The 23,600-nt window shown below is 36.6% G+C and overlaps 1 protein-coding gene across 6 annotated transcripts in view; it reads right to left on the bottom strand.

The window, feature by feature from the left end:
- Positions 1–2,079: 2,079 nt before the first annotated feature.
- Positions 2,080–23,600, bottom strand: part of myt1lb (myelin transcription factor 1-like, b) — a 117,137-nt gene continuing 95,616 nt past the window's right edge. For 4 of the 6 annotated variants that reach the window (XM_053510093.1, XM_053510095.1, XM_053510092.1 and 1 more), the window contains 11 exons: positions 14,347–14,468; positions 13,656–13,718; positions 13,089–13,157; positions 11,123–11,185; positions 10,923–11,006; positions 9,375–9,596; positions 9,159–9,247; positions 7,427–7,530; positions 6,782–6,925; positions 5,364–5,426; positions 2,080–3,134 (listed from right to left, as the gene is read on the bottom strand). In XM_053510093.1, coding sequence (XP_053366068.1) covers positions 2,994–3,134; positions 5,364–5,426; positions 6,782–6,925; positions 7,427–7,530; positions 9,159–9,247; positions 9,375–9,596; positions 10,923–11,006; positions 11,123–11,185; positions 13,089–13,157; positions 13,656–13,718; positions 14,347–14,468 — 1,164 coding nt within the window. In that variant the 3' untranslated portion in view covers positions 2,080–2,993. The remainder of the gene's footprint in view (positions 3,135–5,363; positions 5,427–6,781; positions 6,926–7,426; positions 7,531–9,158; positions 9,248–9,374; positions 9,597–10,922; positions 11,007–11,122; positions 11,186–13,088; positions 13,158–13,655; positions 13,719–14,346; positions 14,469–23,600) is intronic. The other 2 variants (XM_053510096.1, XM_053510094.1) reach the window with 2 other exon arrangements.

A 23,600-nucleotide genomic window follows, 5' to 3' on the forward strand; every position in this document is an offset into this window, starting at 1 on the left:
ACTCGCAGAGGGCTGAGGCTGATGTCTGTCTTTCAGTAGTAAAATATTAAAGTTGAAATTGTGCTGGAATTTGTGACTCTAATATTATATATTTACAATTTGTATTTTTGTTTGTTCAGTTTAAAGTCTTCACAGAAATCAAGATCTTTTGCCTTGTGAGGCAGTGATAAGATTTGAGGTTCTTCCTCCCTCTGGTGGCCAAAGTCCATAAGAGCACAAAAAATGCAATAACCAAGTAAAATGACTGAGTTTGTCATCAGTCACATCACATCCACATCACCATCATCACATCTACAATTCACTAAAGCTGTGTTTAAAAACACTATAGGGTTTTCTAAGTGAGTGAACTATTTATAGTGTATACAATCCACTGTATTATCTCATGCGTTTTAATAATATTGGTTATACAGTACTGTGGCAACACAATTTTTCTTTATTCAGAGTAAGATGTGTCAACATCCAGCATGACAAAAGTTGTACAAATTCCACAATTTAAAAATGAAATCAAGGAAACAAAGAAAGAAACAAACAAAAAAATCACAGCAACTTGTGATCTTACACATTTATAGCAAAATTAAAATGTCAACAAATTCATGCTGTGTTGTACAAAAATAAATCAAACTTCAGTTCCACAGAGAGCACAATAGTTTATACAAAATCCTGTCTTCATCGATGAGTACTCAAATCAACCTTAAAATCAAAAGGAATTTAAAATAAATAAACTCTGATGAATTCACAATAATTCATATGAAAGTTCAGCATTCTAATATGTGACACCTTTTTTGTTTTTGTCCCAAGGTACATAGTCACAGATATATTTTTTTTATTTGATATCAATGTAGCAACAGTAGATGAGCAGCGTGTTTGTGCTTTAAATCCTTTTTCCATTGTACTGATAACAATAATTTATTCAAAAAACTGATACTAGCTATTATTCTATTGAAAGCATTACTATATTGGCAAAAAGCTGCAGACACAACGCTGTGATGAAAGGCGTATGTGGTTATGGAGGATGGCGTCCTAAAAGTGGACGGAGCTGTACAACAGTGGAGATCAGGTGAAAGACGAGCAACTTCACATTCACTCCCCGAAAGGCAAAGTACATGGATGCTACGTAACAAAATGTGAGAAAACAAACAAACAAACGAAAAAAAACTAGACATAGAGTCGGATTGCAACATCCTGCAATTCTCCTCTTGAATCTTCCTTCCTTCCCCTTTATTCTGGAATTTTCCTCCTTGTATTATTATTATTATTATTATTCTTTTCTTTTACTTTTTTTTGGATAAATGGTTTTGTACAATGATTGATAGACATAAAGTGCAGCTGGGGATTTGTCATGATTATAGATGATACAAAAAACAGAGAGAAAGAAATAGCAAAAAGTCATACTATTACTGGTAAAGATATTGTCCTCATTTTTATTCAGATTCCCTGCAGTCTCCTTCTGATACAATTGAACATCCTTGACAAAATGCCTTCCAATCGTGTGCCGAAGAGACACCCGGAGATTGCACACCACCAGTATTTAGTAATTATATATCTTTCGGACAAGTGCAAATAGTCTACTGGCACATAAGTGGGGACAATGACCCTGTTAGTCCCGCTTTCATAAATTATATTTATATATATTTATTCTACAAAACCCTTCTTTTTTTTCCATTTCCCAAGTACTGCTTTAGTTTCTGTAAAACCATCAGAACATGGAAACAAAGGTGTCCCCGTGCAAAGTCATAAATAAAGGAAATGGATCTCACAAATTACTGCTTGCCTCTAAATTTAATGTCCAAGTATACTCTACCCCTGTTGAAAAATTTTGTATAACAAGATTTATATAAAAAAAATCAATCATTTACATACAGTAAAAAGTTTCATTTGTTCCCCACTAATGTCTACAAACAGGAAATTGCATAAAGCCCAACTGTTATTTTCCTTCCCCCACAGATTGCTGCTCATCGCCATAAACGTTGTCAAATCGTATATATTGCTGATATGATGTGAGACTCATGCTACTTATATATATATATATATATATATATATATATATATATATATATATATATATATATATATTCACACACATACACGGACCAGGCTAAATTAACACTGACGCTGGGGCGAACCGTTACACTAATGCAGATTTAATGACCAAAGCTCTTTAGCAACACTAAATCAGATAATGTTCATTGCTAAGATCTGGGATTTCCACCATTAGGTTTCCGTGTCATGATGTTTACAATAGAACTGCGACATTCATACATCACATTGATTTCCCTTCGCTGTTTGTTTTCATCTAGTTTTCATCTACCCACCGTGTACAGGTGCCAATAATAAAACTCCTCAAGCAAAGCTCGAAAATAAAATGCAGTCTGTCCTTTTTCACACAGAAGAAGAAAAAAAAGAAAAATTTCACTGAGAAGAAAATGATTTAAAAAGTTTGTATACGCTGAGTTCCCAGTTTATTAATTACTAGATCAATTTACCTAATAAAACCTTATTTTTTGATAAATAGGTATATTGTTCTACTGTATAATAAACTGGTATAAAAGCGATACACTCGGTGTATCCTTGCATGTCCATTATTCTGATCCAGTGGTTTAGCTTTTTAAAAGTAATGTTTTTTTTAATCAGCAAGCATTAAAAAAGAATGTATATCCAATATTGTTTGCCGTACTGTTCAGAAATATACACTAAAATGTGCATACATGAGCAGCTAGAAATGTTACATCACACTATGTGAGCTCATATGAAAACGTACAAAATGTGAAATGTTTTCAAAAAACTATTTTGCCATTAAATATTATTCAAAGCAAGACCAAAAATAAAGGGAGAAAATCATGACTTGTAAGCATAACACTGTTTCGTAAGAACATATGTGAATATATAACACTGTCTGTTAAATTACAGCAGCAAACCATGAGGCAATTTCAATCCCATTTCTCCCAGTTCATAAACGTCCCTCATGTCCTCCCGCTCTGAGGTTTGCTGAGTGGCTAGACTTGGATTCCTTGTACTGCTTGTTTTATATTCTCCAGTAGCGCTTTGTTCTCTGGACTCTGGTACTGCTCCTGATTCGTGTACATGTCTGTCAGAGTCGTCACGTACGCATCAAAGTTCTGTTCGCTTATTGGATCCTGTGAACACGGAGGAAACATCATAACTGTAAGGAAGGGACGCAGACCTGATGTTCTGCAAACACATCTCAGGACATCGTACACACTGTCACAGACTTTATCTGATCACATGGAAAGTGTCAGTTTAGTGGAAATGAAGAATATGTGGTGTGAACGTCTGCGAGAAGAGAAAACGGTGGTGTTCAGGAGCCTCATTGGTCTACAGGGTTTATTATTAAGAAGAAATTATAAAAAAAAAAATGGAGAACATGCACACAGTTCAAAACTAAGAAAAATGACTGCATCTCAATATCATGGCAACACGATATCTGTCTGGTCCTTTCATTACTAATATAATAATATATAATTGTATATAAATAAAGGGAATGAAGTCTTTCTCAGGGTAAAGCAATGACAGGAACATAACGGATTTCTTTTTTTTATTGTCAGAGAATGATATCTACGTCAAACACCTCATTCTAATTTAATCATATTTTGTCCACGTCCAGTCTGATGTATGTTGTTTGCTTCCTTTTACTGGATTTTATTGTACTGCAGAGGTTCTCAAACGCTTTAGCAGCGAGGAGCGTCCTTAACTGTAAAACAATCATCTGGCTAATTACTGGAATTACTGAGCTTTCATTTCGAAACATTTGGACATTGTATATTTAATTATTGATCATTTTGAAGTGCTCATCTCTAAATGTATATCATTAGGAGTAAATTTAACTTTTAATATCCACAAAAAAAGTGTGGATGAGAAGCCAGACTGATTAATTCTGTTCATTCGACACTAAAAGAAAAGTAAAGTTTACAAGAACACGTCAGATGTCTTTCTATTGCACCGGCTGATATACTGTATGGATCAGACGGGTACAGTAATCTCCAGCATGGTCTGTGCTCTGTGTCGGACTCAGCAGGGATTCTGAACACATGGAATGTTTTTGTCCCTCTGCTGGAAACACTGGGAAGTGCAACACTTCAGAACATTTATGCCAGATGATTGGATTTTATAGAGAAACCAAGATAGTGATAAGGCCGAATGAATGAAATGGCAGCAGTTTAGAAAGTTTAGTACGGCCGGTTTAAAATGAAGTGTCTACATAATCGCAAACTAAAAACAGTAGATTTTAGACAGATGTTTCGGACAATGCTAAAGTAGGCGTCACTTTCTTTAGTAAGGGAAATGCAGATGTGTTAACGTTTAAAAAAAAAAAAAAGAAAAGAAAAAAGCTCCAAAACTGTTTCCTCAACTCAAACTGTTTCCACTGTTTCTTTTGACAATTGGACCAAAATTTTGTGAGCTATGGGTGACTCGATTTAGGTCCATCAGGAAAAACAAACAACCGGGAAAATAGAAATTGTGGGGAAACCACTGATTTTTTTAAAATAATTTCTATATATTAGGATTGTTTAACTGGTTTGAGGCACATTAACTCCTCCTCCTCCTTCTACTAATAAAATAAAGTAGTAGAAGAAGAAGAAATATGTGCCACGATTAGAATAGTGGCTGTTTCACACCCTATTAATAATAAATATCACTGGCTATGCGTCACAAACCCATTTCAGAACCACTGTTATCTCATAAAAATATATATTTTTACTTAAAGAGGCTAAATAATGAAAAGAGGAGGATTATTATGCAGGGCTGCAAATGGTACATGTTTAAACTTCAAAAGAATCAGTCAGTGAATAAAGCATGAGGAAAAAGTGCAAAATGCCATATACAGTACAATAAAGATACTTTATCATGTGTATAAAGACCAACGTTATCCTTAAGCAATGGCGTGAAATGATCCTGAATCCTTCAGTGACTCAAGACTCATTAAATTATTTATCCTTCATTAAATTATTCATGATTCATCAAATAATTCATAAATGATTAAGTGATTCATGATTTGTCAAACGATTCACAATCTATCAGATCATTCATAAATAGATTGGGCCCATACTGTAGCTACTGCATGCACTGAGCTGCTCATCAAAAATCTAGCAAAATAGCAAATCCATGTATTTGAAGTTGTAATTGGAACATCACAAGTACAAATGCATCTGAGTTTGTTTATTTATTAATTTTGTGAAGCTGTGTGTGAACCACTGAATCATGTTCATTCACCACAACAGTGCGTGCAAATCAAATGAGCAACACACAATGAAAACTATCTTTCTGTTTAAAAGTCATGCAAATACAGTAGGTATGAAAAAACAAAAGAGTAGGAGAGGAATAGAATGTGAAAATGATTTCCTTACTCGCTGATGCAACTGTAAACAGCTGTTATTTCTAATCGGAGGCTCTTTGTGTAGCGGCGGTTTCTAGAGAGGAAGGCAGAGATCTATTAGCCTACTGTAACCAGCATGCACATCTTCCATCCAAGTGGGCTTTTCCTAATTCTGCACATCACAGCTGATCCAGTTCAATTATTCTGACAAACCCAGACCTCATCACAACTCCTACTAGTCATTATTTAAAAGGGCCACAAAAACAGTTTTTATTGTTCTTATGGTTGGCATTTTGGATTAGAATAGAGCATAAACATGAAACTGTCTGATCATATAATTATCTACAAAACAGAATGTAAGCAGAAAAAACATTTTTTATTGTTTATTGTACTGCCATGATATCTGTTTGTGAAATGGATTAAACACCTGTATTAGCTGTCAATTATTTATTTTTTTAATTATGTAAAGGTCTGAAAAAAAATTAGAATGAATGCTATGAAAGAAAATTGTTTTTGAAGATGTCTTTTAAATCAATAAACTAAAATGTAAACATACAGTATGTGCAATTTAACACTGCATGTGACATGTGAAGTAGCCCGGGCAATTAATCATGTGACTACACGATCACTACACGAGTGTCACTGACAGAATCTTTGTCAAATGGCAGAGATTAGCAAGTGTAATAGAGATATGACATTTAATTAGTCAGATGATGTCACTACTTTACTTGTGATCTTCCTTTTTTTTTCTCTCATCCCGTTAGGGCTCACCACACTGCATCACCTGATCTGGTACACATTTTATGCCAGATGCCTTTCTTGACTCATAATTTTATCCAGCTGTGGGACTGGAACTGAGGGGAATTGAACCCTTGCCTTGTGCAAGATACTAAAAGTAACAGGGGCCACTGTGTCATTTACTGTATATTTCATCTACTTCATATAGGAGAAGGCGTGTTTATAATAGAGGGAAAGTAGTTTAATGAATAAATTTTAGGTTAAATGTCCATAAAACTTGTGTTTAAAATCTTTTTCCATACATTTACAAATATAATTTTGTTAAAGGTATTATTTAGACAAACTATTATGTCTTGCCAGCGTATGTCTTGCTATACTGCATATTGCTATTAAAATAATGATTATAATGTTTGTTATTTCATTTAGCCATTTCATATCATTTCTGGCAGGTGACCTGATTTATATAATCCTATGCATCATGCTGATCGGCCCCTGTTGCTTTTCATATCGCTGATACACACATTCATATCTCTGAATGCGTTACATTGGTAGTGTACAGTACATTCTAAACAGTTGCATCGGAACATCGCATGCAGAGTCAAGTGTTGCCTGAAGCCACAGAGAGCTACGATCTCAAAATCAACAAGCGGCAGCGCAATGCTCTTTGCTTTCCATAACTTGCGCGCTATCCGTTCTCGATGTGGCCCTTACCATATGAGGAAGCTGGATATTAGCTAAACTGTTAATCAGTGACTGGCTGAGGTTGGCCAGCTCATGCAGGAGAGATTCATTTTGCTGTTCAATCACCTTGTTTTCTTCCTCTATTGACTTCAGATTAGACTCCATGGTTGTAATCTGGAGGGAGAATTATTGAGGTGTTGGTTATAGATGTACAGGAGAGCTGTTAAAAACAACCAAAACAACAACAGCAACAAAACAAAACAAAACAGAAAATACATCCTGCTTCGGCTCTTCTGTACCTTTTGTGTACTGTATATATTTTTACTTAAGGCATGACATGTGGTATATGTTTAGTTTACTGTTAGAGTAAGCAAGTGGTTCCTGAAGTTCAGTTACGCACCATATTATTATTATTATTATTATTATTATTATTATTATTATTATTATTATTATTAGCTAGTAGTATAGTAGCATATATACAAAACAAATGTAGTACCTTTACATCTGAGAATATAAGACAACAAAGTTCCACACACACAACCATGAAATTACACTGTAAAACTTAAAATCTTAAAACTGATAATAAATAAAAATGATAAATATAAAATATTCAGTAAATTCTGTAGTTTGTAGATTGTGATTATCTTGTGATTTATTTGTATTTGCTCCTTTTACCTGTGTTCTAAGTTTGATCATATCTGCCTCCACCTGTGAATTGGATTCATTTAAATCTTTGATTTCTTCATCCAGTTGTTTAATGTCTTCATCATTGTGTAAACCTACAAAAATTAAAATAGACAAACAAACAAATATGTCACAACACACACACACACACACACACACACACACACACACACACACACATATATATATATATAAAAGTAATATATAGACTAAATAAAAAAAAACTTTAAACAAAGAGGAGTGACAGTGTAGAATTTGAAAGCCAATTAATTTTCAATTCCATTCAGTTTTATTTATAGAGCACGTTTAACAACTGTCATTGTCACAAAGCAGCTTTACACAATCAGAAGAATTATGGAAGATTGTATGAAATGTGAATGTGTATAAATCAAAATGATTAGATGGTCTCTACACGTATTAAGCATTTATTTCTCAAATGTATTAATTGAGCTCTAATCTCTATTTTCTTTACGGAATTAACATTGTAGTTCAGTTTAATGCTACCTTTTACTGTTGCTACCTTTTACTAGCACGGTGTAACATGCATAAGTCGCTCAATAAGAATTTTGCTATTTCTTCATGTGTGTGTATAGCTCACTGTTTTACGATCACCTGACGTTCTCCACTTGTACATGTGTGATTGACACACCTTCTAACTCAATGCTTTTTGATTAATGATTTTTTTTGTACACTCTAGAACAATTATGGGTTTTATTTTATTGTTTTTCAAAACTATAAAATAAGACACATGGCGTTATGAAAATTAAATAACATCAGTAACAGTCAGTTGTTATTTAAGGACATGACGGTCGGCTGTTCTGGATCAGTTCCTACAGGAACAGTATTGTGTCGAGTGTGTTTGTAAAACCCATCATGATGAAACTGTCTCTCATGAAGACCTTCCCAGGAAAACAAGACCAAAACTGAGCTCTGCTGCAGAGGAGAAGTTCATTTAGAGTCACCAGCCTCAGAAATCACCAATTAACAACCAGCACCTCAGATTAGAGCCGTTATGAAGCTTTACAGAGCAGAAGGAGCAGATAAACATCTCAATATCAACTGTTCAGAGGAGATTATTGTGTGTTTTGGAGGTGGAAAGTAATGAATTACATTCACTCGCGTTACTTTAATTTTTTGTGTACTTCTACTTTTTAAAGTAGTTTTTAAAATCTGTAATTTTACTTTTACTTAAGTATGTTTTGTTTTGACAAACAAATCCAAACCCCGCCCCCCCGAAACGCTCTGTTCTTTAACCCCTTTCTTTACTTTAACTTTATGTTTTGTATTATCATTTTGTGACGCTGAAAGAGGCTGATAAAGGTTTTGTGCTGAACGTTATTCTCGGCTCTGAGCTCTTATTTTCCTCTCGGTTATCCGGCCCAAAGCGTCACACTATATTTAAGCAACCACTTTGATTTAAAGCACAAGAAAGGCAACAGCTTTATTACAGAAAGGTGTTCCCTTAATTAAAAACAACTAGTTTAAGATTTATATCTGCTCAACTTTTTTGAACGACACTAGAATTCTCCCAAAAGTTTATTAATCTTTTCACGTCTTGATAAACTCCTTCAGTATTGTTTTACAGTGTAGAAAGAAAAAAACATCAGGTAAGAACATGGGGTTAGAATAAGGGGTGCACAAACTTTTGACTGATAGTATAAATGTATACTCATAAATGGTTATTGACAACACTGCACTGGTGTTATGAAGCAGCAGATTTTACCATTGTTTGGCCGTTTTATTGTGAGCATCTCCACTCCTGACAGTCTGGCCTTCTTCATAGCAGATGAAGCACGTGGACAACCTGACAGACTGGGAGAGAAAAAGTCCACAAATATAATCACATGACCTGCACTGGATCCCTGATCAATACGTGAATTAAATAAGTGTTTTTTTTTTTCTTTTTTGATAAAAATGTTCTTATAAATCAAAAACCTACCTTCGATGGGTTAAAAAGCTTCCACTGACATGGCCTGAGCCGTCACAACCTGGAGTTGGACAGGACATTCCATCTGTCTTCCCAGCCTTCCACGTGAACTGTGTGCCGTTCATGTAGCAGTCCTTCTGCCGCTTGGCAGCCAGGGGGCAACCTGATGCACTGCGGTGAGATGCGTACTTCCCCGTCACGTGGCCCTGTCCATCACAACCAGGAACAGGACACCTGGAATCACCAGAACAGTTCCTGTTATGAAGACTTCCTCTGGGGTTATGTTCTCCGGAGTTGACTGACCTTGATTTGAAATCAATTTCAAGAGATTTCACACAATCCTTTTGATATTTCTGATGGTCCTTGATGATAAACCTGCTGACCTTTTGGTCCATGGCTGAATGAAAATATGTTTAATGTGTGATCCTCAAATTTGCTCATGATATAATTTGTTAAATTAACATTTGCCAATTAAATCAAGAGTGTAATTTGGAATTGTCTAGGTGGAGTCCTGAATGTTCTCCTGCATCTGTGTGGATTTCTTCATTGGTCTCTGGTTTCCTCACACTTCATAAAGAAATGCTGGTGAATGGATTAATGAAAATAAAATTGCCTGAACACGAGTGAATAAGTAAGCTGGGGAAAAGCTCTGAATACGCCATGACCATGACCAAGAAAGTTGTTAGTGAATAAAAATAAATAAAAGTTATTTGGTGAGCAGGAGCTGGCTAAGGCTTTATGTGAGTCTCCAGTGTCAGCTTCACTGCTGAAAATCTTAGGATCCTTTAAATTGTGCTTTGGAAATCTCACAAAAATACAACACAATTAGAGTATGTACACATCAGAGGGTAAAAACAAATTTTGTTGGAACAAATATTTTGATAAGAAAACAAGCAATGTGTCTCTTACTGTAACTAGCCTGATTCATCAGATACAATTAAGGAAACCAATGCAATTAAGGCAAACATTTTATTCACTCAGGATGGCCCAGGAGGTTCAGGCTTTGGGTTGCTGATTGGAAAGTTGGGCGACACTTAAGCAAGGCCCTTAACCCAAAGCCCATATATAACATCTAGCCACTGGAGACTCAGGGTATCGTCAGTGCCAGTCCCAAACCTGGGGAAATGGGTGGGCTTTGACAGGAAGAGCGTCTCACATACAACCTGTCCCAATAACTCGCAAATCAAATGATCTTGTGTGGCGACCTTGAAAAGGGAAAAAGCCCAAGGGAAAAAGAAATCTGATTCACTCAGAACTTCTCAGCTAGGAGCCTCAGCGTTTCAATATCACCGCCTTTCCATCTGTACTCATACCTCCAAAATAAGACAGGCTTCGACAAAATTGTTCCTGCTGAATTGCAAGCTCTTCACAAAATATTACACTTGCTGACATTCACATTCATCTTCTGTTCCATGTCCTTAATCTTCTTTTCTTTCTGAACCAACGGGATGTTTGAAAACTCAAGCTGGTGCAGCTGGAAATTTATTGACTGCAAACCCACTGATGTAAAATGTTAGAATTCAACTTGCTCTTGAAGCTTGACTGTTTGGAAGGACATACCTTATGGGTTCCTGGTCCTCTTTGTCCTCCTTGCTGTGAGTAATCTTTATGCCACTCTTGCGAGCCCGAGGACATCCTGACAAACTGGAAAAAGACATATTGATGAGTATTATGCAATGGGAAAATATCTTGCATTGTGTTTATTATAAAGTTTAGATTGTATAACTCAAAAAAAAAAAAACCAAAACTCTCAAGTCTACCTTCTGTGAGAGGCGTAATTTCCAGTGATATGTCCCGAGCCATCGCAGCCCGGAGTCGGGCACCTGGGACAGAAATACCCGCTGTTACTGTCCGGTGTTGTAAGGAGACAAAACCCTGAGTAATTGGTGTTGTTTTTAATTATTACAGACTTAATAACACTTGCCCTTCATTACAAATAGGGGATTGGATGTAGAATTAATGCAGCTTATCTCTGCATCTGGTTATCTGTTCAGAAGAATAATAGGAGCAAAAAAAAAAAAGTAAAAAAAAAACCCTGGAACTTACACATAACTAATTTATGATCTCCTTTCAGGATGGTGATTATTATATACTCCATGGTTTCTTATTTTAAACAGAAAGCTTAATCCACTTAATCCACATCAGTGCAATAACTTTAATCGATAGATTCTTGTTGGATGCTAAAGTAAATTGCTAATTCTAATACATAGACTGTAATCAACCCAAAGCACACCATGTCTAAGGAAAATGACTTTTAAACCTTATTTGTCATTTGGTTAGATCGGAGCCATACAGTTTCAAAGCTTATCTTTAAGAAAACATTTCTGACAAGAGTTTTATTTAGCACGGTGGCACAAGGTGCAATAAAAATGTGTCATTGTTTCAAGTAGAAATCACAATTAATGAAATGTAACTAATTATTAAAGATATTATTTTAATATTTTATTATGATCCTATTATTAAGACTTAATATCTTGCTATTTAAAGATACCGGCTTCTTTGACTTGATATTTTACTCTTTGTCTTTATTTTAACTAACTGTTTATATTTTGTGTTATTATTTTACTAATTTCAACTTAATAACATATTATTTCTAGAATTAATATCTGGTTACTTAACAGTAGTATGTTCTTATTTAGACTTTAACTTAGAGATTTTGTCAATGTTTAAAATGAGTATGTGATTATTAAGTATATGAGGTTTCATGTACAAACCAGTGTAGAGAAAATGTAAAAAGTACCCAAGGTTGTACAGTATATCTGAAGTTTATAATGAACAATTAACAAATAAACACAATATTATTCCCCACGTGATACTGCAGTATAGGGCATTATAAAAAGTCTTTATTAAAATGTAGGACTTTAAAAGTTATATTATTTTTGTTGCTTTTAAACTGATAAAACAATACAGAATAAGTAGCGTTTATAACACACTACAGTATAATGTAAAATTGATAAATCACATCAGAAACATGACCAGGAAATCATACTAGAAATAAAATAAAATAACTTCAGAATTCAGTTACTCTTTTTTTTTTTTTTTTATAAACCTGGACCTGGGTTGATACAGATAAACAGCATGACATGAACTCGGGATAAATTTCCTTGATAATAGTCGTCCGCAGTAACTGGAGGGCGCCTTGTGCACAGAAACATAATTTTTGTGTGTATCATGGATTTGGGTTTATTCTACTCAAAGTTTTATGTTAAGTTCATTCATGTTTTTACTTTTAAAATTTCCAACTTTCACACTTATGCCTTACCTGCAATCCCTAAAACCTGATAATAGTGATGTAATGTGGAATAAAACTACTTACAATACATTCAGTTAACAATAAAAAAATACTCCATTATCCGATTGGTGCAGACATGGCTGTACAGAAAGTGTTACTTTTATTAATACTAAAGGCTAATGTTAATTAAGGAAGTTTTGTAAAGGACTGCAGAGTTTTAAATATACGGTCCACATTTAAATCTAATAATTCTAAAGAAACACGACATAATGAGAAACAATGTAATAACTGTAATATAACCCTATGTAATGTCCTTATACATGTAAAACATGAATCATATAAGAATATTTTATGGTGAAATAATAAAATCTCACATCAGTGTAACAGCATAATATCGTGGAATAATGAGTTCTTAAGTTGGAATTAAAATTATGAAATATTAAATCTAAATGTTACACTTTTGTGACTGATGTTTCTTCTGAAACTAAACTTACTTAAGTTCTTGTGAATTGGTCGCCATCATACTCCGAATGCTTTTATCTGCTAGAGGACAACCTGAAAGACTGAAAGATCAGACGCTGAATGTCAGTTTGGCAAAAAATGCGTCTTACTAAAAGCAGCTGATATAAAATAAACTCACAAGCACAGACAAACAAACAAACAAAGAAAGAAACAAACAAACAAACAAACAAACAAACAAACAAACAAAAATCACTTCACTGAAACTGTCAATGCAGAAAAGCCATGATGTAACAGCCGGGGAAATCAGATCTACAGCGTTAACCCTCTGAACAGATCTGAACTCACTTCACTGGTTGTATTATTCGATTATTCGATTTCTCTCGGTAACATTTGCGCTATTTGGATTTTAATTTGACCAAAGTCATACACTTAAAGGGTTAACGTGAATGTGTGTGTGTGTTTGCATGTGTGTGTGTGTGTGTGTGTGTGCGTGCGTGTGTGTGTGTACTGTGCTAGGTACTGTTAGACAGCACAGTCGAGGTAAGCTGAAAACAATAAATTCATAGGACGAATCCACCATGAAATAAATGAAATCACACCTTCTATGCGAGGCGTAATTACCGGTTACGTGACCACTTCCATCACACCCTGGAGTTTGGCATCTGTCTCCAGAAAAAAGTAGATAGAATCAAATCTCAAAAGTCCAGAACAAACAAACTAAACAAAAAGGGAAACAAGATTGGTGTGCAGCAAAAACACTTCATTTTGGTCAAATTTGCACACGACACCACCGTAAGCATTACAACTGTAGCTATTAGCATGACCTTTAACATTCAAGGTCATTTCTGAATGAGGTTGTAAGGCTTATGAGTGTGTTACGCCGCACTCGCGCTATCAGAGAGATAAAGTGTTGCTTTGAATCTCGTTTAGTTTTGCCATCGATCAAAGTTCATTGTTTCCAGTTTAGCTTCACTGTCTCCTAAAGAAGAGCTGCAACATGATCAGGTAGAATGAGGATGAGGTTTAATTACGATAAAGCATCAGAAAATCAAAGCATAAAAGCCAGAGATATGCTAAACTGAAGCACTGCAGCTGAAAGGACGCTGTCGCATTCATGTGGCATGATGCTGTGCTGAAGCAACACAACACAACAGAACAGAGAAGGAGAAATCATTCGAGAGGAGAAGAGGGAGAAGAGGGTGAAGAGGGTGAAGAGGGTGAAGAGGGAGAAGAGGGAGAAGAGGGTGAAGCGCGAGAGCGACCGGCGACATCACTTCCTCTTTAGCTTACGTTATCAGGTCCTTTTTGTTCTCCTTGCAAGGGGCGAATTTTGGCTTGGGACTCGGGATGGCGACATCAGTGGCATACGCAGTGTCCTCTAAAATGTCCTGGAAGGGATCTAGATCATCTGACTGTAAAAAAAAAAATAAAAAAAAGAGGAAAAGACTGAAAATGAAGACAACTGTACACAACATTCACACATTAGATTAGTTCCAGTCTGTGTGTGAAGGTGAAATAGTTTTAAATGAAGCAGATTTATTAAAATCGGCAGATCTTGAAATAGAAATGAGAGAGAAATGTGTGTGTGTGTGTGTGTGTGTGTGTGTGTGTGTGTGTGTGACTTCTGTTCATCTCTCAGTAGTTATCAGGGTGTGCTGCTGGCATGGCGGCCCTGGCATGCTATACCATCTGCCAAGTGTCTTTAGAAGGGACAAAGGAAGTTCTTAAATGTCACACACACACACGCACACACACACACACACACACACACACACACACACACACACACACACACACACAGGCTCAATGAAACACACCGTACTCACAAAAAGCACAGTGTCAAGAAACTAAATATATTTTTCTATGTAGATTCAGTAAAAGTGAAACTAAACTAATATCTTCATATAACAGAAAAAGAAATAAACTCCCACGACTCTTTAACATCCACTTTACATCCACATTTAAATATCTTCCCCCAGTGTTAGACGTCCTACTTGTCCTGTTCACTGAGGTTTTAATAATTAGTGCAGTTACTAAATAATATGATTTAAGAAACCAAGATTCTACTAATTAAACACGACACTTTAAAACCTTGAACATGAGCCTTGCTAATCCTAGTTTAGGTTATTTGACAGATTGGCCAAAGATCCTGGTTCACGCGGGTAAAATGCTAATTAGCGAAACAAGCTGAAGACGGTGGAGCTTAATGAACAAAACTAAAATTTGGTTCAAAGTAAAGAAATTAGACGGACCAGAAGGAATTTCGTCTCAAGGCCTCCGGGGTCTCGAGATATTGGCTCAAATGTAGAGTATTACTCTATAGCGCCACCGTCAGGCTGAAGGCCCGTAGCAAAACCAAATATTAGCATTCAACTTATCTACAGGTCGGAAAAATAAGCAAATAAAAAGAGAAGCAAATGAAAAGGGGTTCATATTTGGACCTTAAATGAAATAATAATAATAATAATAATAAAAAGACAATTTGGTGTGATCAAACGCTAACAGGTTAGATGAGACAGATGAGAATTGCCTCGGCAGTTTGCTAGTAAATCTCTACTTTGGCCTGTAAACTATTTCAGGTGCATCGTACAGCAGAGTGTAATGTGGCAAAGTAAACCAAACCTGTACTCAATTAAAAGTAAAAATACAATAAATAAAAAAGTAGAAGTCCTTCATTTACATTTGTCTTTGAGCAGAAGTACAACAGAACTCACCTTCAAATTTACTAAATAAATCATGCAATTATGTATAATAACCAGCAGGTGGTGCTGTAACCACTTCAAATATTACTCACCAATCAGTTATGTAATGAAACACCATGAAGAAATGTAGTGATGTAGAGAGTACAGATATTTGTAGAAGGATTTCGTGGAATAAACGAAAAATGTGTCCACGATTAAAACTGAAGGACAGAGACATGAAATATTTACTTAAGTACAGGAGTTTAACTGATCTGAGCATCTGCACATGTTCAGGCAATTACAGGTGCTTCTACCACACACACACACACACACACACACACACACACAGACACACACACACACACACACACACACAGACACACACACACAGACACACACACACACACACACACACACACACACACACACACACACACACACACACACACACACAGCAGTGCTCCACACAGACAATCTGAATTCAAAAGCTCGTTGGCTGTTAAACTGCAGCAGTCACTCAATGATGTCACAGAAACGTGACGGAGAGGAAGTGAAGACGAACCTGTCGATTGTTCTCCATCAGAGCGACCTGAGGAAGCTTTTAGCAATCGGCTTTGAAAGGCTCAGGTGGAATGAAGTAGGTTTTTCCACATTAATGATTAAAAATACGTAGATTTTCCCACTTTTAAGGAGAGCGTGACGTGTACGAGCGCACAGACGTGAGCAGAAGGGCAGATTGTTTAGTGTTACTGTAATATTGTGTATATTTTTAATTATCCCTTTAATAAATCTGAATTTACATTGAACCACCACAGACAGCAGCAATTTGTCACAGAGTTACAGTAGATGGCAGTTTAGTGAAATCAGTGTGTGTGTTTGTGTGTTTGTGTGTTTTCACATGTTTACGATTTTGTCCCAAAAAGGTAGAAACTGAAAACTCTGAATTTGTTTGAATATTCCGCTGGAGCCCTGAGGAACACCGCAGATTTATTAAAAACTAATAAATAAAATGAAAGGGACAAACTGTTTCCTTTTGGGTCCCTGAGGGTTAAAGGTTAGGGTTTGATTCAGGAGTAAATCTGGGGTTAGTTCTAGATCTATCTATCTATCTATCTATCTATCTATCTATCTATCTATCTATCTATCTATCGATCTATCTATCTATCTATCTATCTATCTATCGATCTATCTATCTATCGATCTATCTATCTATCTATCTATCCTCATTTGGTCCCTTTTATCCCTCAGTCACACTATCTTTGAATGAACACAAATTCAATCTTACACATTTATACAACTCTCTTTAATATAATCTTCTTTTACATGGTAGATTCTTTTTATGGACATAAACAGCTTCAAAAGCCTTTTTAGCCTCTTATACAGCTACACACTCAATAAGAATTCGGTACTGACATTTAGTCCAACAAAAACTCATTTGTGAAACATTAATTAAAACCAGTTAAACATAAATATAAAAGCTTTTTTTATATTTATATAAAAACGAAGGATAGAATTCTTTCACGTACTGTAGTACCTCCTCTTTTAAAAATGTCAGTGAAACACGTTTATCCAAACTGCTTATCGTCGACCAAACATGCGGCTGATTATTGATGCGACACAACAAATAAACATCGACCTCGCTGGCATCAGTGAATGTGGCCTTATTTGCTGATACGTCAGTGCCAGTCTACAGGAGGAAACTCTCCCGGGACGGACGATAAATCGTTGCATCACTAATCCGAATGATAGATTTGTTTCTCGTTGAAAACACATGACCATGTAATAGTTTTATAGTTGCTCTGCAGTGACGAAGGCTTCAGGGATTTACAGTGAATTTGGAATAAATACTCAGGGATTTGAGGCCGAAGCATTTGTAGAGTTTGTACAGTTATAAGATCTGATCATGGTTCATGATGTGGGGTTAGGATGTGACGCAGTGACGCTACCTACAGTTATTTATGTCTAAAGAGATTTTAAACCTGTAAACCTGAAGTGTTCATGTCTTTCCCTCTATAGAGAACTGAGAGAAGGAATAGAAGGAGAGGAGAGGAAGAGAAACACAGGAGAGATAAGAGATTCAGGTGAGGGGAGTGTGAGAAGAAAAACTGAAAATAGAGAAAAAGAAAAAAGTGGAGATGAAAGCGTGTTGGAAAAGAGGCGATGAGAAAAAAGATGATAGTGATAGAGCAAAATGCAAAAAAAGGCTTTGAGAGAGTCAGGAGAGGAGCACGAGAGAGAGAGAGAGAGAGAGAGAGAGAGGGGAAGAAAGAGGAAGAGAGGGAGAGAGAGAGAGGGAGAGAGAGGGGGGGAGAGAGAGGGGGGAGAGGGGGGGAGAGAGAGGGGGGAGAGGGAGACGGAGAGAGGGAGAGGAAGAAAGAGAGAGAGAGCGAGAGAGGGGAGAGAGAGAGAGATGATGGAAAGATGGTAACTCTATTTCCTCTGTTTTCTTTCTCCTCTCTTCACAAAACCACAAGATCCTCCGACTTCCCACTTCCTGTTTCTCCACTGAACTGTACATGTAGATTTATTTTATGGTAAAACACCTTTAAATAATCCTTGGTTATTATTTACACTCGATATATTTAAAATGTACATTTATAATCTTTCCAGCCTTTTCCATTAATGATCCATATTTATAGTGAATGTAATGTTTAAGATGTCGGTCTGCATCATGACTTTAAACACTAACACTGTGAAATACACGTCGAATATGAGCTGCATCACACCAACTTTTTATATAATAAACAATTTTTAAATATCTTTGTATATTATACTGAACTGAAGGTCATAATATTGTTCCAGTTATAATTTTTCATAGCTTACAAAAAGTTTGAGTGTGCAAAATATTGGTGTGAAAAAAAAACCACATAATGTGTAGATGAAATGCTTGAGATGACTGATGGTGAAACAGTGAGATGATTAGTGGGAAGGAGATAAAGCTGAAGAGAAATGTTTTAGAAGTGTAGTGAAGCACAAAAAAGTTAAATAAGCTATAAAATAAAAAAGCATTCTCGGTGGAATTACTGGATACCACTTTATAAAGGACTGTTGTTTTATATTTAATAAATAATTGCCTTTTTTTCATCTTCTGGACGTTTTAATGTTAATGTAATTTCTCATCACGGGAACATGATTGATGTTTAAAGAGCCTGGATTACTGAGTCTCTATACACGTCTGTGGGGTGAAGCTCCATCAGACTGCACACGTTTCTTTAATGCCTTTTACATCAGCACTCTGTATTAAAAAGCAAATGCAAGAGCAGCTTAATTTGGGAATGAAATCTGTAAGGGAAGATGTTTGAAAGCCGGCGTACGTATGAGGAGCTTAATGCTGTTAACAGCCTGCGTGGGGTGAAGGAGTGCAACATAAACACGGGAAGAACATCCCAGCCTGGCTGTAGTGACGCGCACAGTTTATATGAGCGAAAATGTAATGTGATAAAATTTAGAATTTAGATCTGTCAGCACTTTGAGATCAGATACGGACTTATTGTGAATAATGTCTCGAATAACAAGTGAAACAGATACGCAGTCAGTTCACTTCTGTCTCTCTCTCTGTCTCTCTCTCTCTGTCTCTCTCTCTCTGTCTCTTCCCCACTGTGCCCTCTACAGCATTCTGTCTCTCTGTCTCTCTCTCTCTCTGTCTCTGTCTCTCTCTCTGTCTCTCTCTCTGTCTCTCTCTGTCTCTCTCTGTCTCTCTCTCTCTCTCTGTCTCTCTCTCTCTCTCTGTCTCTCTCTGTCTCTCTCTCTCTGTCTCTCTCTCTGTCTCTCTCTCTCTGTCTCTCTCTGTCTCTCTCTCTCTCTCTGTCTCTCTCTGTCTCTCTCTCTCTCTCTGTCTCTCTCTCTCTGTCTCTCTCTCTCTGTCTCTCTCTCTCTCTCTCTCATCAAACTTCCTGCTGCGATCTCTCTCTGTCTCTTCCCCACTGTGCCCTCTACAGCATTCTGTCTCTCTCTCTCTCTCTCTCTCTCTCTCTCTAATTCCATCTCACCAAACCACTACAGTTTCCCCCGGCTCTTCTGGTCCATATGTTTTCCGTTAATTCCTGCCTTCCAGAGAAAAAACGCATATGACACGGAAACACAGATATAAAAATTATATATATATATACCAAGAGACACAGAAAGATCAATGGATAAATGAGAAAAAAACCTCCTAGTATCTATATTTATTAAGCTTCAGTTTGTTGAGTTTTTCTGTACTGTACGTGTACAACATTCTCAAAGAGTTGCATCTGATATCATTAGCAGTGGGTCGGGACTGGAGATAGTGAGTCTGCCTAGAATATTCTTTCCTCCCTCAGTCCACCTGGCCTGAGCTGACCCCGACCCGCATCACCATGGGAACTGACCTGAAGAGAACAAGACACTGGGAGAAGGAGGTCATTTCTCACCATCACACTTTTCTGCTTCTGTTTTGTCCAGACAAATATAGACAGAGCGACTAACAGTGCAGGAGCGCGTAGAAAAAACGAAATATTTAATGCAGATATTGTCTTTATATTGTATGTGTACATTATATTATATACATAATGTGCATTTATTGTCTAATATTATATTAAACTTTCTAATGCTGGTGATTTTACTTTTGTGCTAACTTTATTTCAAATCATGATTTTATTTCAATAAGAGAAATATTCACAGAAGGTGAAACCACTTGCTATAATTATAACCATGTGAGACTAACATATTCCCTACATACTGAGTCTCGGTACGTGCTGCTCGTCACACGGGCTCAGAACTGAAGTCAATAAAGGTGTCCGCTTGTCTAGAGTGTGCGTCAAACTCTGCACCAAATGGTCTCTCTCGGGTTTGGATTTCATTTCAGTTAATCATGTAACAGTATCATTTGGTATCTATCGTTAAAGTAAGGCTACACAGCTGGGATTTAGTACCAAAGTTCGCTAACTTTAGTTTAAATCTAATCGAATGCTAAAGTTACTTACCACTGTGACAATGTTTGCTCAACACCAAACCGAGTCAGGGTTTATTGCACTTGTTTAATTCACTGATCTGTTGTAAATAAAGCATAAAGCCAAGATTTTTATTTAGTGATCTCCAGTAATGTCCAGGATTTGGAAATGATAATGAGATGTTAGGCTTAAGGCTTATATTAAAATGCATGTGTAAAGACAAAAACATGTGCAACTAAAGGTTAAGTTTCACCAGCACAGGGACTCAGTGGCGCAGTGGTAAAGTGCTCGCCCTATCATCTGGAGATCACTGGTTTGATTCCTGTAACCTCTCGCAGTCGGAGGTCTAGAGAGAGCTGATTGGCCGAGCTCCCTCAGAGGGGAGGGATGAGCGGTACTTCATGCTTCCACATTAATCACAGCTCTACAGCCAATCAGGGGCGTCTGTGAGCTCGCGCACGCGGAAGGAGCGGGTAGCGCTGTCCTCCGAGTGTGTTACGCCGCCCCCAACGGTGCGTGAGCGAGAAGTTCACCTTGTCCATGTCAGCTATCACTTGCTCATGTTTAAATTGATCTGTGCTTTTAACCCGTATGTAATCTGTATGTAAAACTCACAAATACTGTAACTAAACCACTCTATAATTACTTCTTCTTCTTCTTCTTTATTCCTTCCCACTGCCATGCAGACTAAAGTCATGTCGCTGTGCTGCCACGTACTTTATCAGGACGTAATGTCACAACATCAGAATACTTGAGAATAAACCAGTAGCTGAACCTGTTAATGTGTGTCACGTCTGTAAGCAGACTGAACTGTAATGGTAGAGTGAAAGTGATGATGCGTTATCTTTGTCCTCAGGGGTGCTAAGATTAAGGTTAAAGTTCGCCCCAACAATGGTCTAAACCTATGGTCCAAATGATCCCATGTTAGGATGCTTTAAACCAAATGGCAACTTTTAATTTGCTGATAAACTACACATTGTGCTGTTCAGTTGTTTACTGTTGCATTTATGGTTATAGAGTCCATGAGGCAGGTTAGTCTCCGTTATCACTTACTGTACATTATAAGAGCGATAAATTGTTGTTCCCTCACCGGCCTTTCTTTTCTCTCTCTCTCTCTCTCTCTCTCTCAACGTTAATGATGCAAATAACGCAGCTTGTCATGTTACTGAGAAAAAGTGCCGAAAGGTGCAAAGTCCTCTGTCCTGAGTACTCTCCTGTGTCAAGAGACTTACTGACTGTTACAAAGTGCTGACACCCTGGATTCCTTCCATAAATGATAAATAAACCTCTGCTAACAGAATGCTTCACCAACACAGGGAGGATACAGATTTCTTTGTTAAATAAAATCTTTTTCAGTTATACAGAGCATTAATTGTATACATCTCTGGGAATAAGCGGTTATTATAGAAATGATAATTAGTGCATGAATGTAAACCTGAGAGTTAAATTACAATCAGAACTACAGCGTACTTCAGGATTCAGGAACGCTCTGGTGTGTACTGTAGTTATAAATAACAACAACTGGCCTGTTCAATCAAGTTTAAGTGACATGTCATGCTACCATGTAATTGTGAACTGACTTATATATCATGTATATACGGTGGCCCTGAAGTGCAAAACAAATTAACAAAACAGAAAACAAAATAACAAAACCCAAAACAAAATAACAAATTCAAAACCAAATTAACAAAACAGAAAACAAAATAACTAATATCTGACTGGCCAAAAAGTGCAATACAAATTAACAAAACGGTAAAAAAAATTAAAAACCAAATAACAAAATCCAAACTATTTTTTTTAGAGGGGGGGAGTTTTGTTGTTGGTTTTGTTATTTTGTTTTCGGATTTGTTAATTTGGTTTTGTTTTCGTTAATTTGTTTTCCGTTTTGTTAATTTGTAATGCACTTCTCGGCCAGTCAGATATTAGTTATTTTGTTTTAGTTTTGTTAATTTGGTTTTGAATTTGTTATTTTGTTTTAGTTTTGTTAATTTGTTTTGCACTTCAGGGCCACCGTATGTATATCTATATTCTTAAATGTAAGAGTAAATATCAAACACAAAATATATAAAATATATAGATTTTTATAATAGTTTTTTTTCTTTTTTAAAACAGGCAACCTGGATGTACACTCCTTATCTAATACTTAAAAAACTAGATTCAGCAGCTGCTGCTTGCAAAACAGCACTCAGTCTTTTTGGACTTTACTCTTTCCTGCTTCAGATTTATGAACGTGTAAGCGGATCTCCTGTTTACAGCCTTCTCCAATTTATTCCACGATTTCAACTGGATTTAGATCTACACTAGACTCTGACTGGAACATTCAAAACTTTGATCTTCTCTTTCAAAGCCATTCCTTTGCTAACTTTAATTTGTGCTTTTAATCGTTATAATGCTGAAAGGAATTATTTTCTTCATCTTCAGTTGCGTAACGCCTCGTACTAGACCGTACTGGACCAGACCAGACGAGACCAGACCAGACTGGACCAGACCGGACCAGGTATTTGGGGCGATCCATGAGTCGCTTTCTGCTGACTAGAGTTTCAGTCTCAGATGAAGAAAAGCAGCCCCGTAGTACAATGCCGTCACCACTACGCTTTACCATGGGTACCATGGGTGCAGCAGAGCTCAGTTTTGGTCTTGTTTTCCTGGGAAGATCTTCATGAGAGACAGTTTCATCATGGAGCTTGATGGGTTTTACAAACACACTCAACACGATACTGTTCCTGTAGAAACAACCTGATGCCATGTGAGTTATTTAATAGTTAATAAAATCTCCAGGATTGTTCTAAAATGTAGAAAATGAATCTAAACTTGTGTCCAAACTTTTGTCTTGTTTTAAAATTATGTCTAAAAAGTTCTACCTTGTCGACACATTTCTATCAAGATGTAGTTTTGTTTTTTGTCAGCTTCAGATGATTGTCCTGATGTCGGTAATGTCGCTCTGGTTTTCTCC

This window comes from Clarias gariepinus, chromosome 13 (genome assembly GCF_024256425.1).
Source record: "Clarias gariepinus isolate MV-2021 ecotype Netherlands chromosome 13, CGAR_prim_01v2, whole genome shotgun sequence".
Lineage (NCBI taxonomy): Eukaryota > Metazoa > Chordata > Actinopteri > Siluriformes > Clariidae > Clarias > Clarias gariepinus.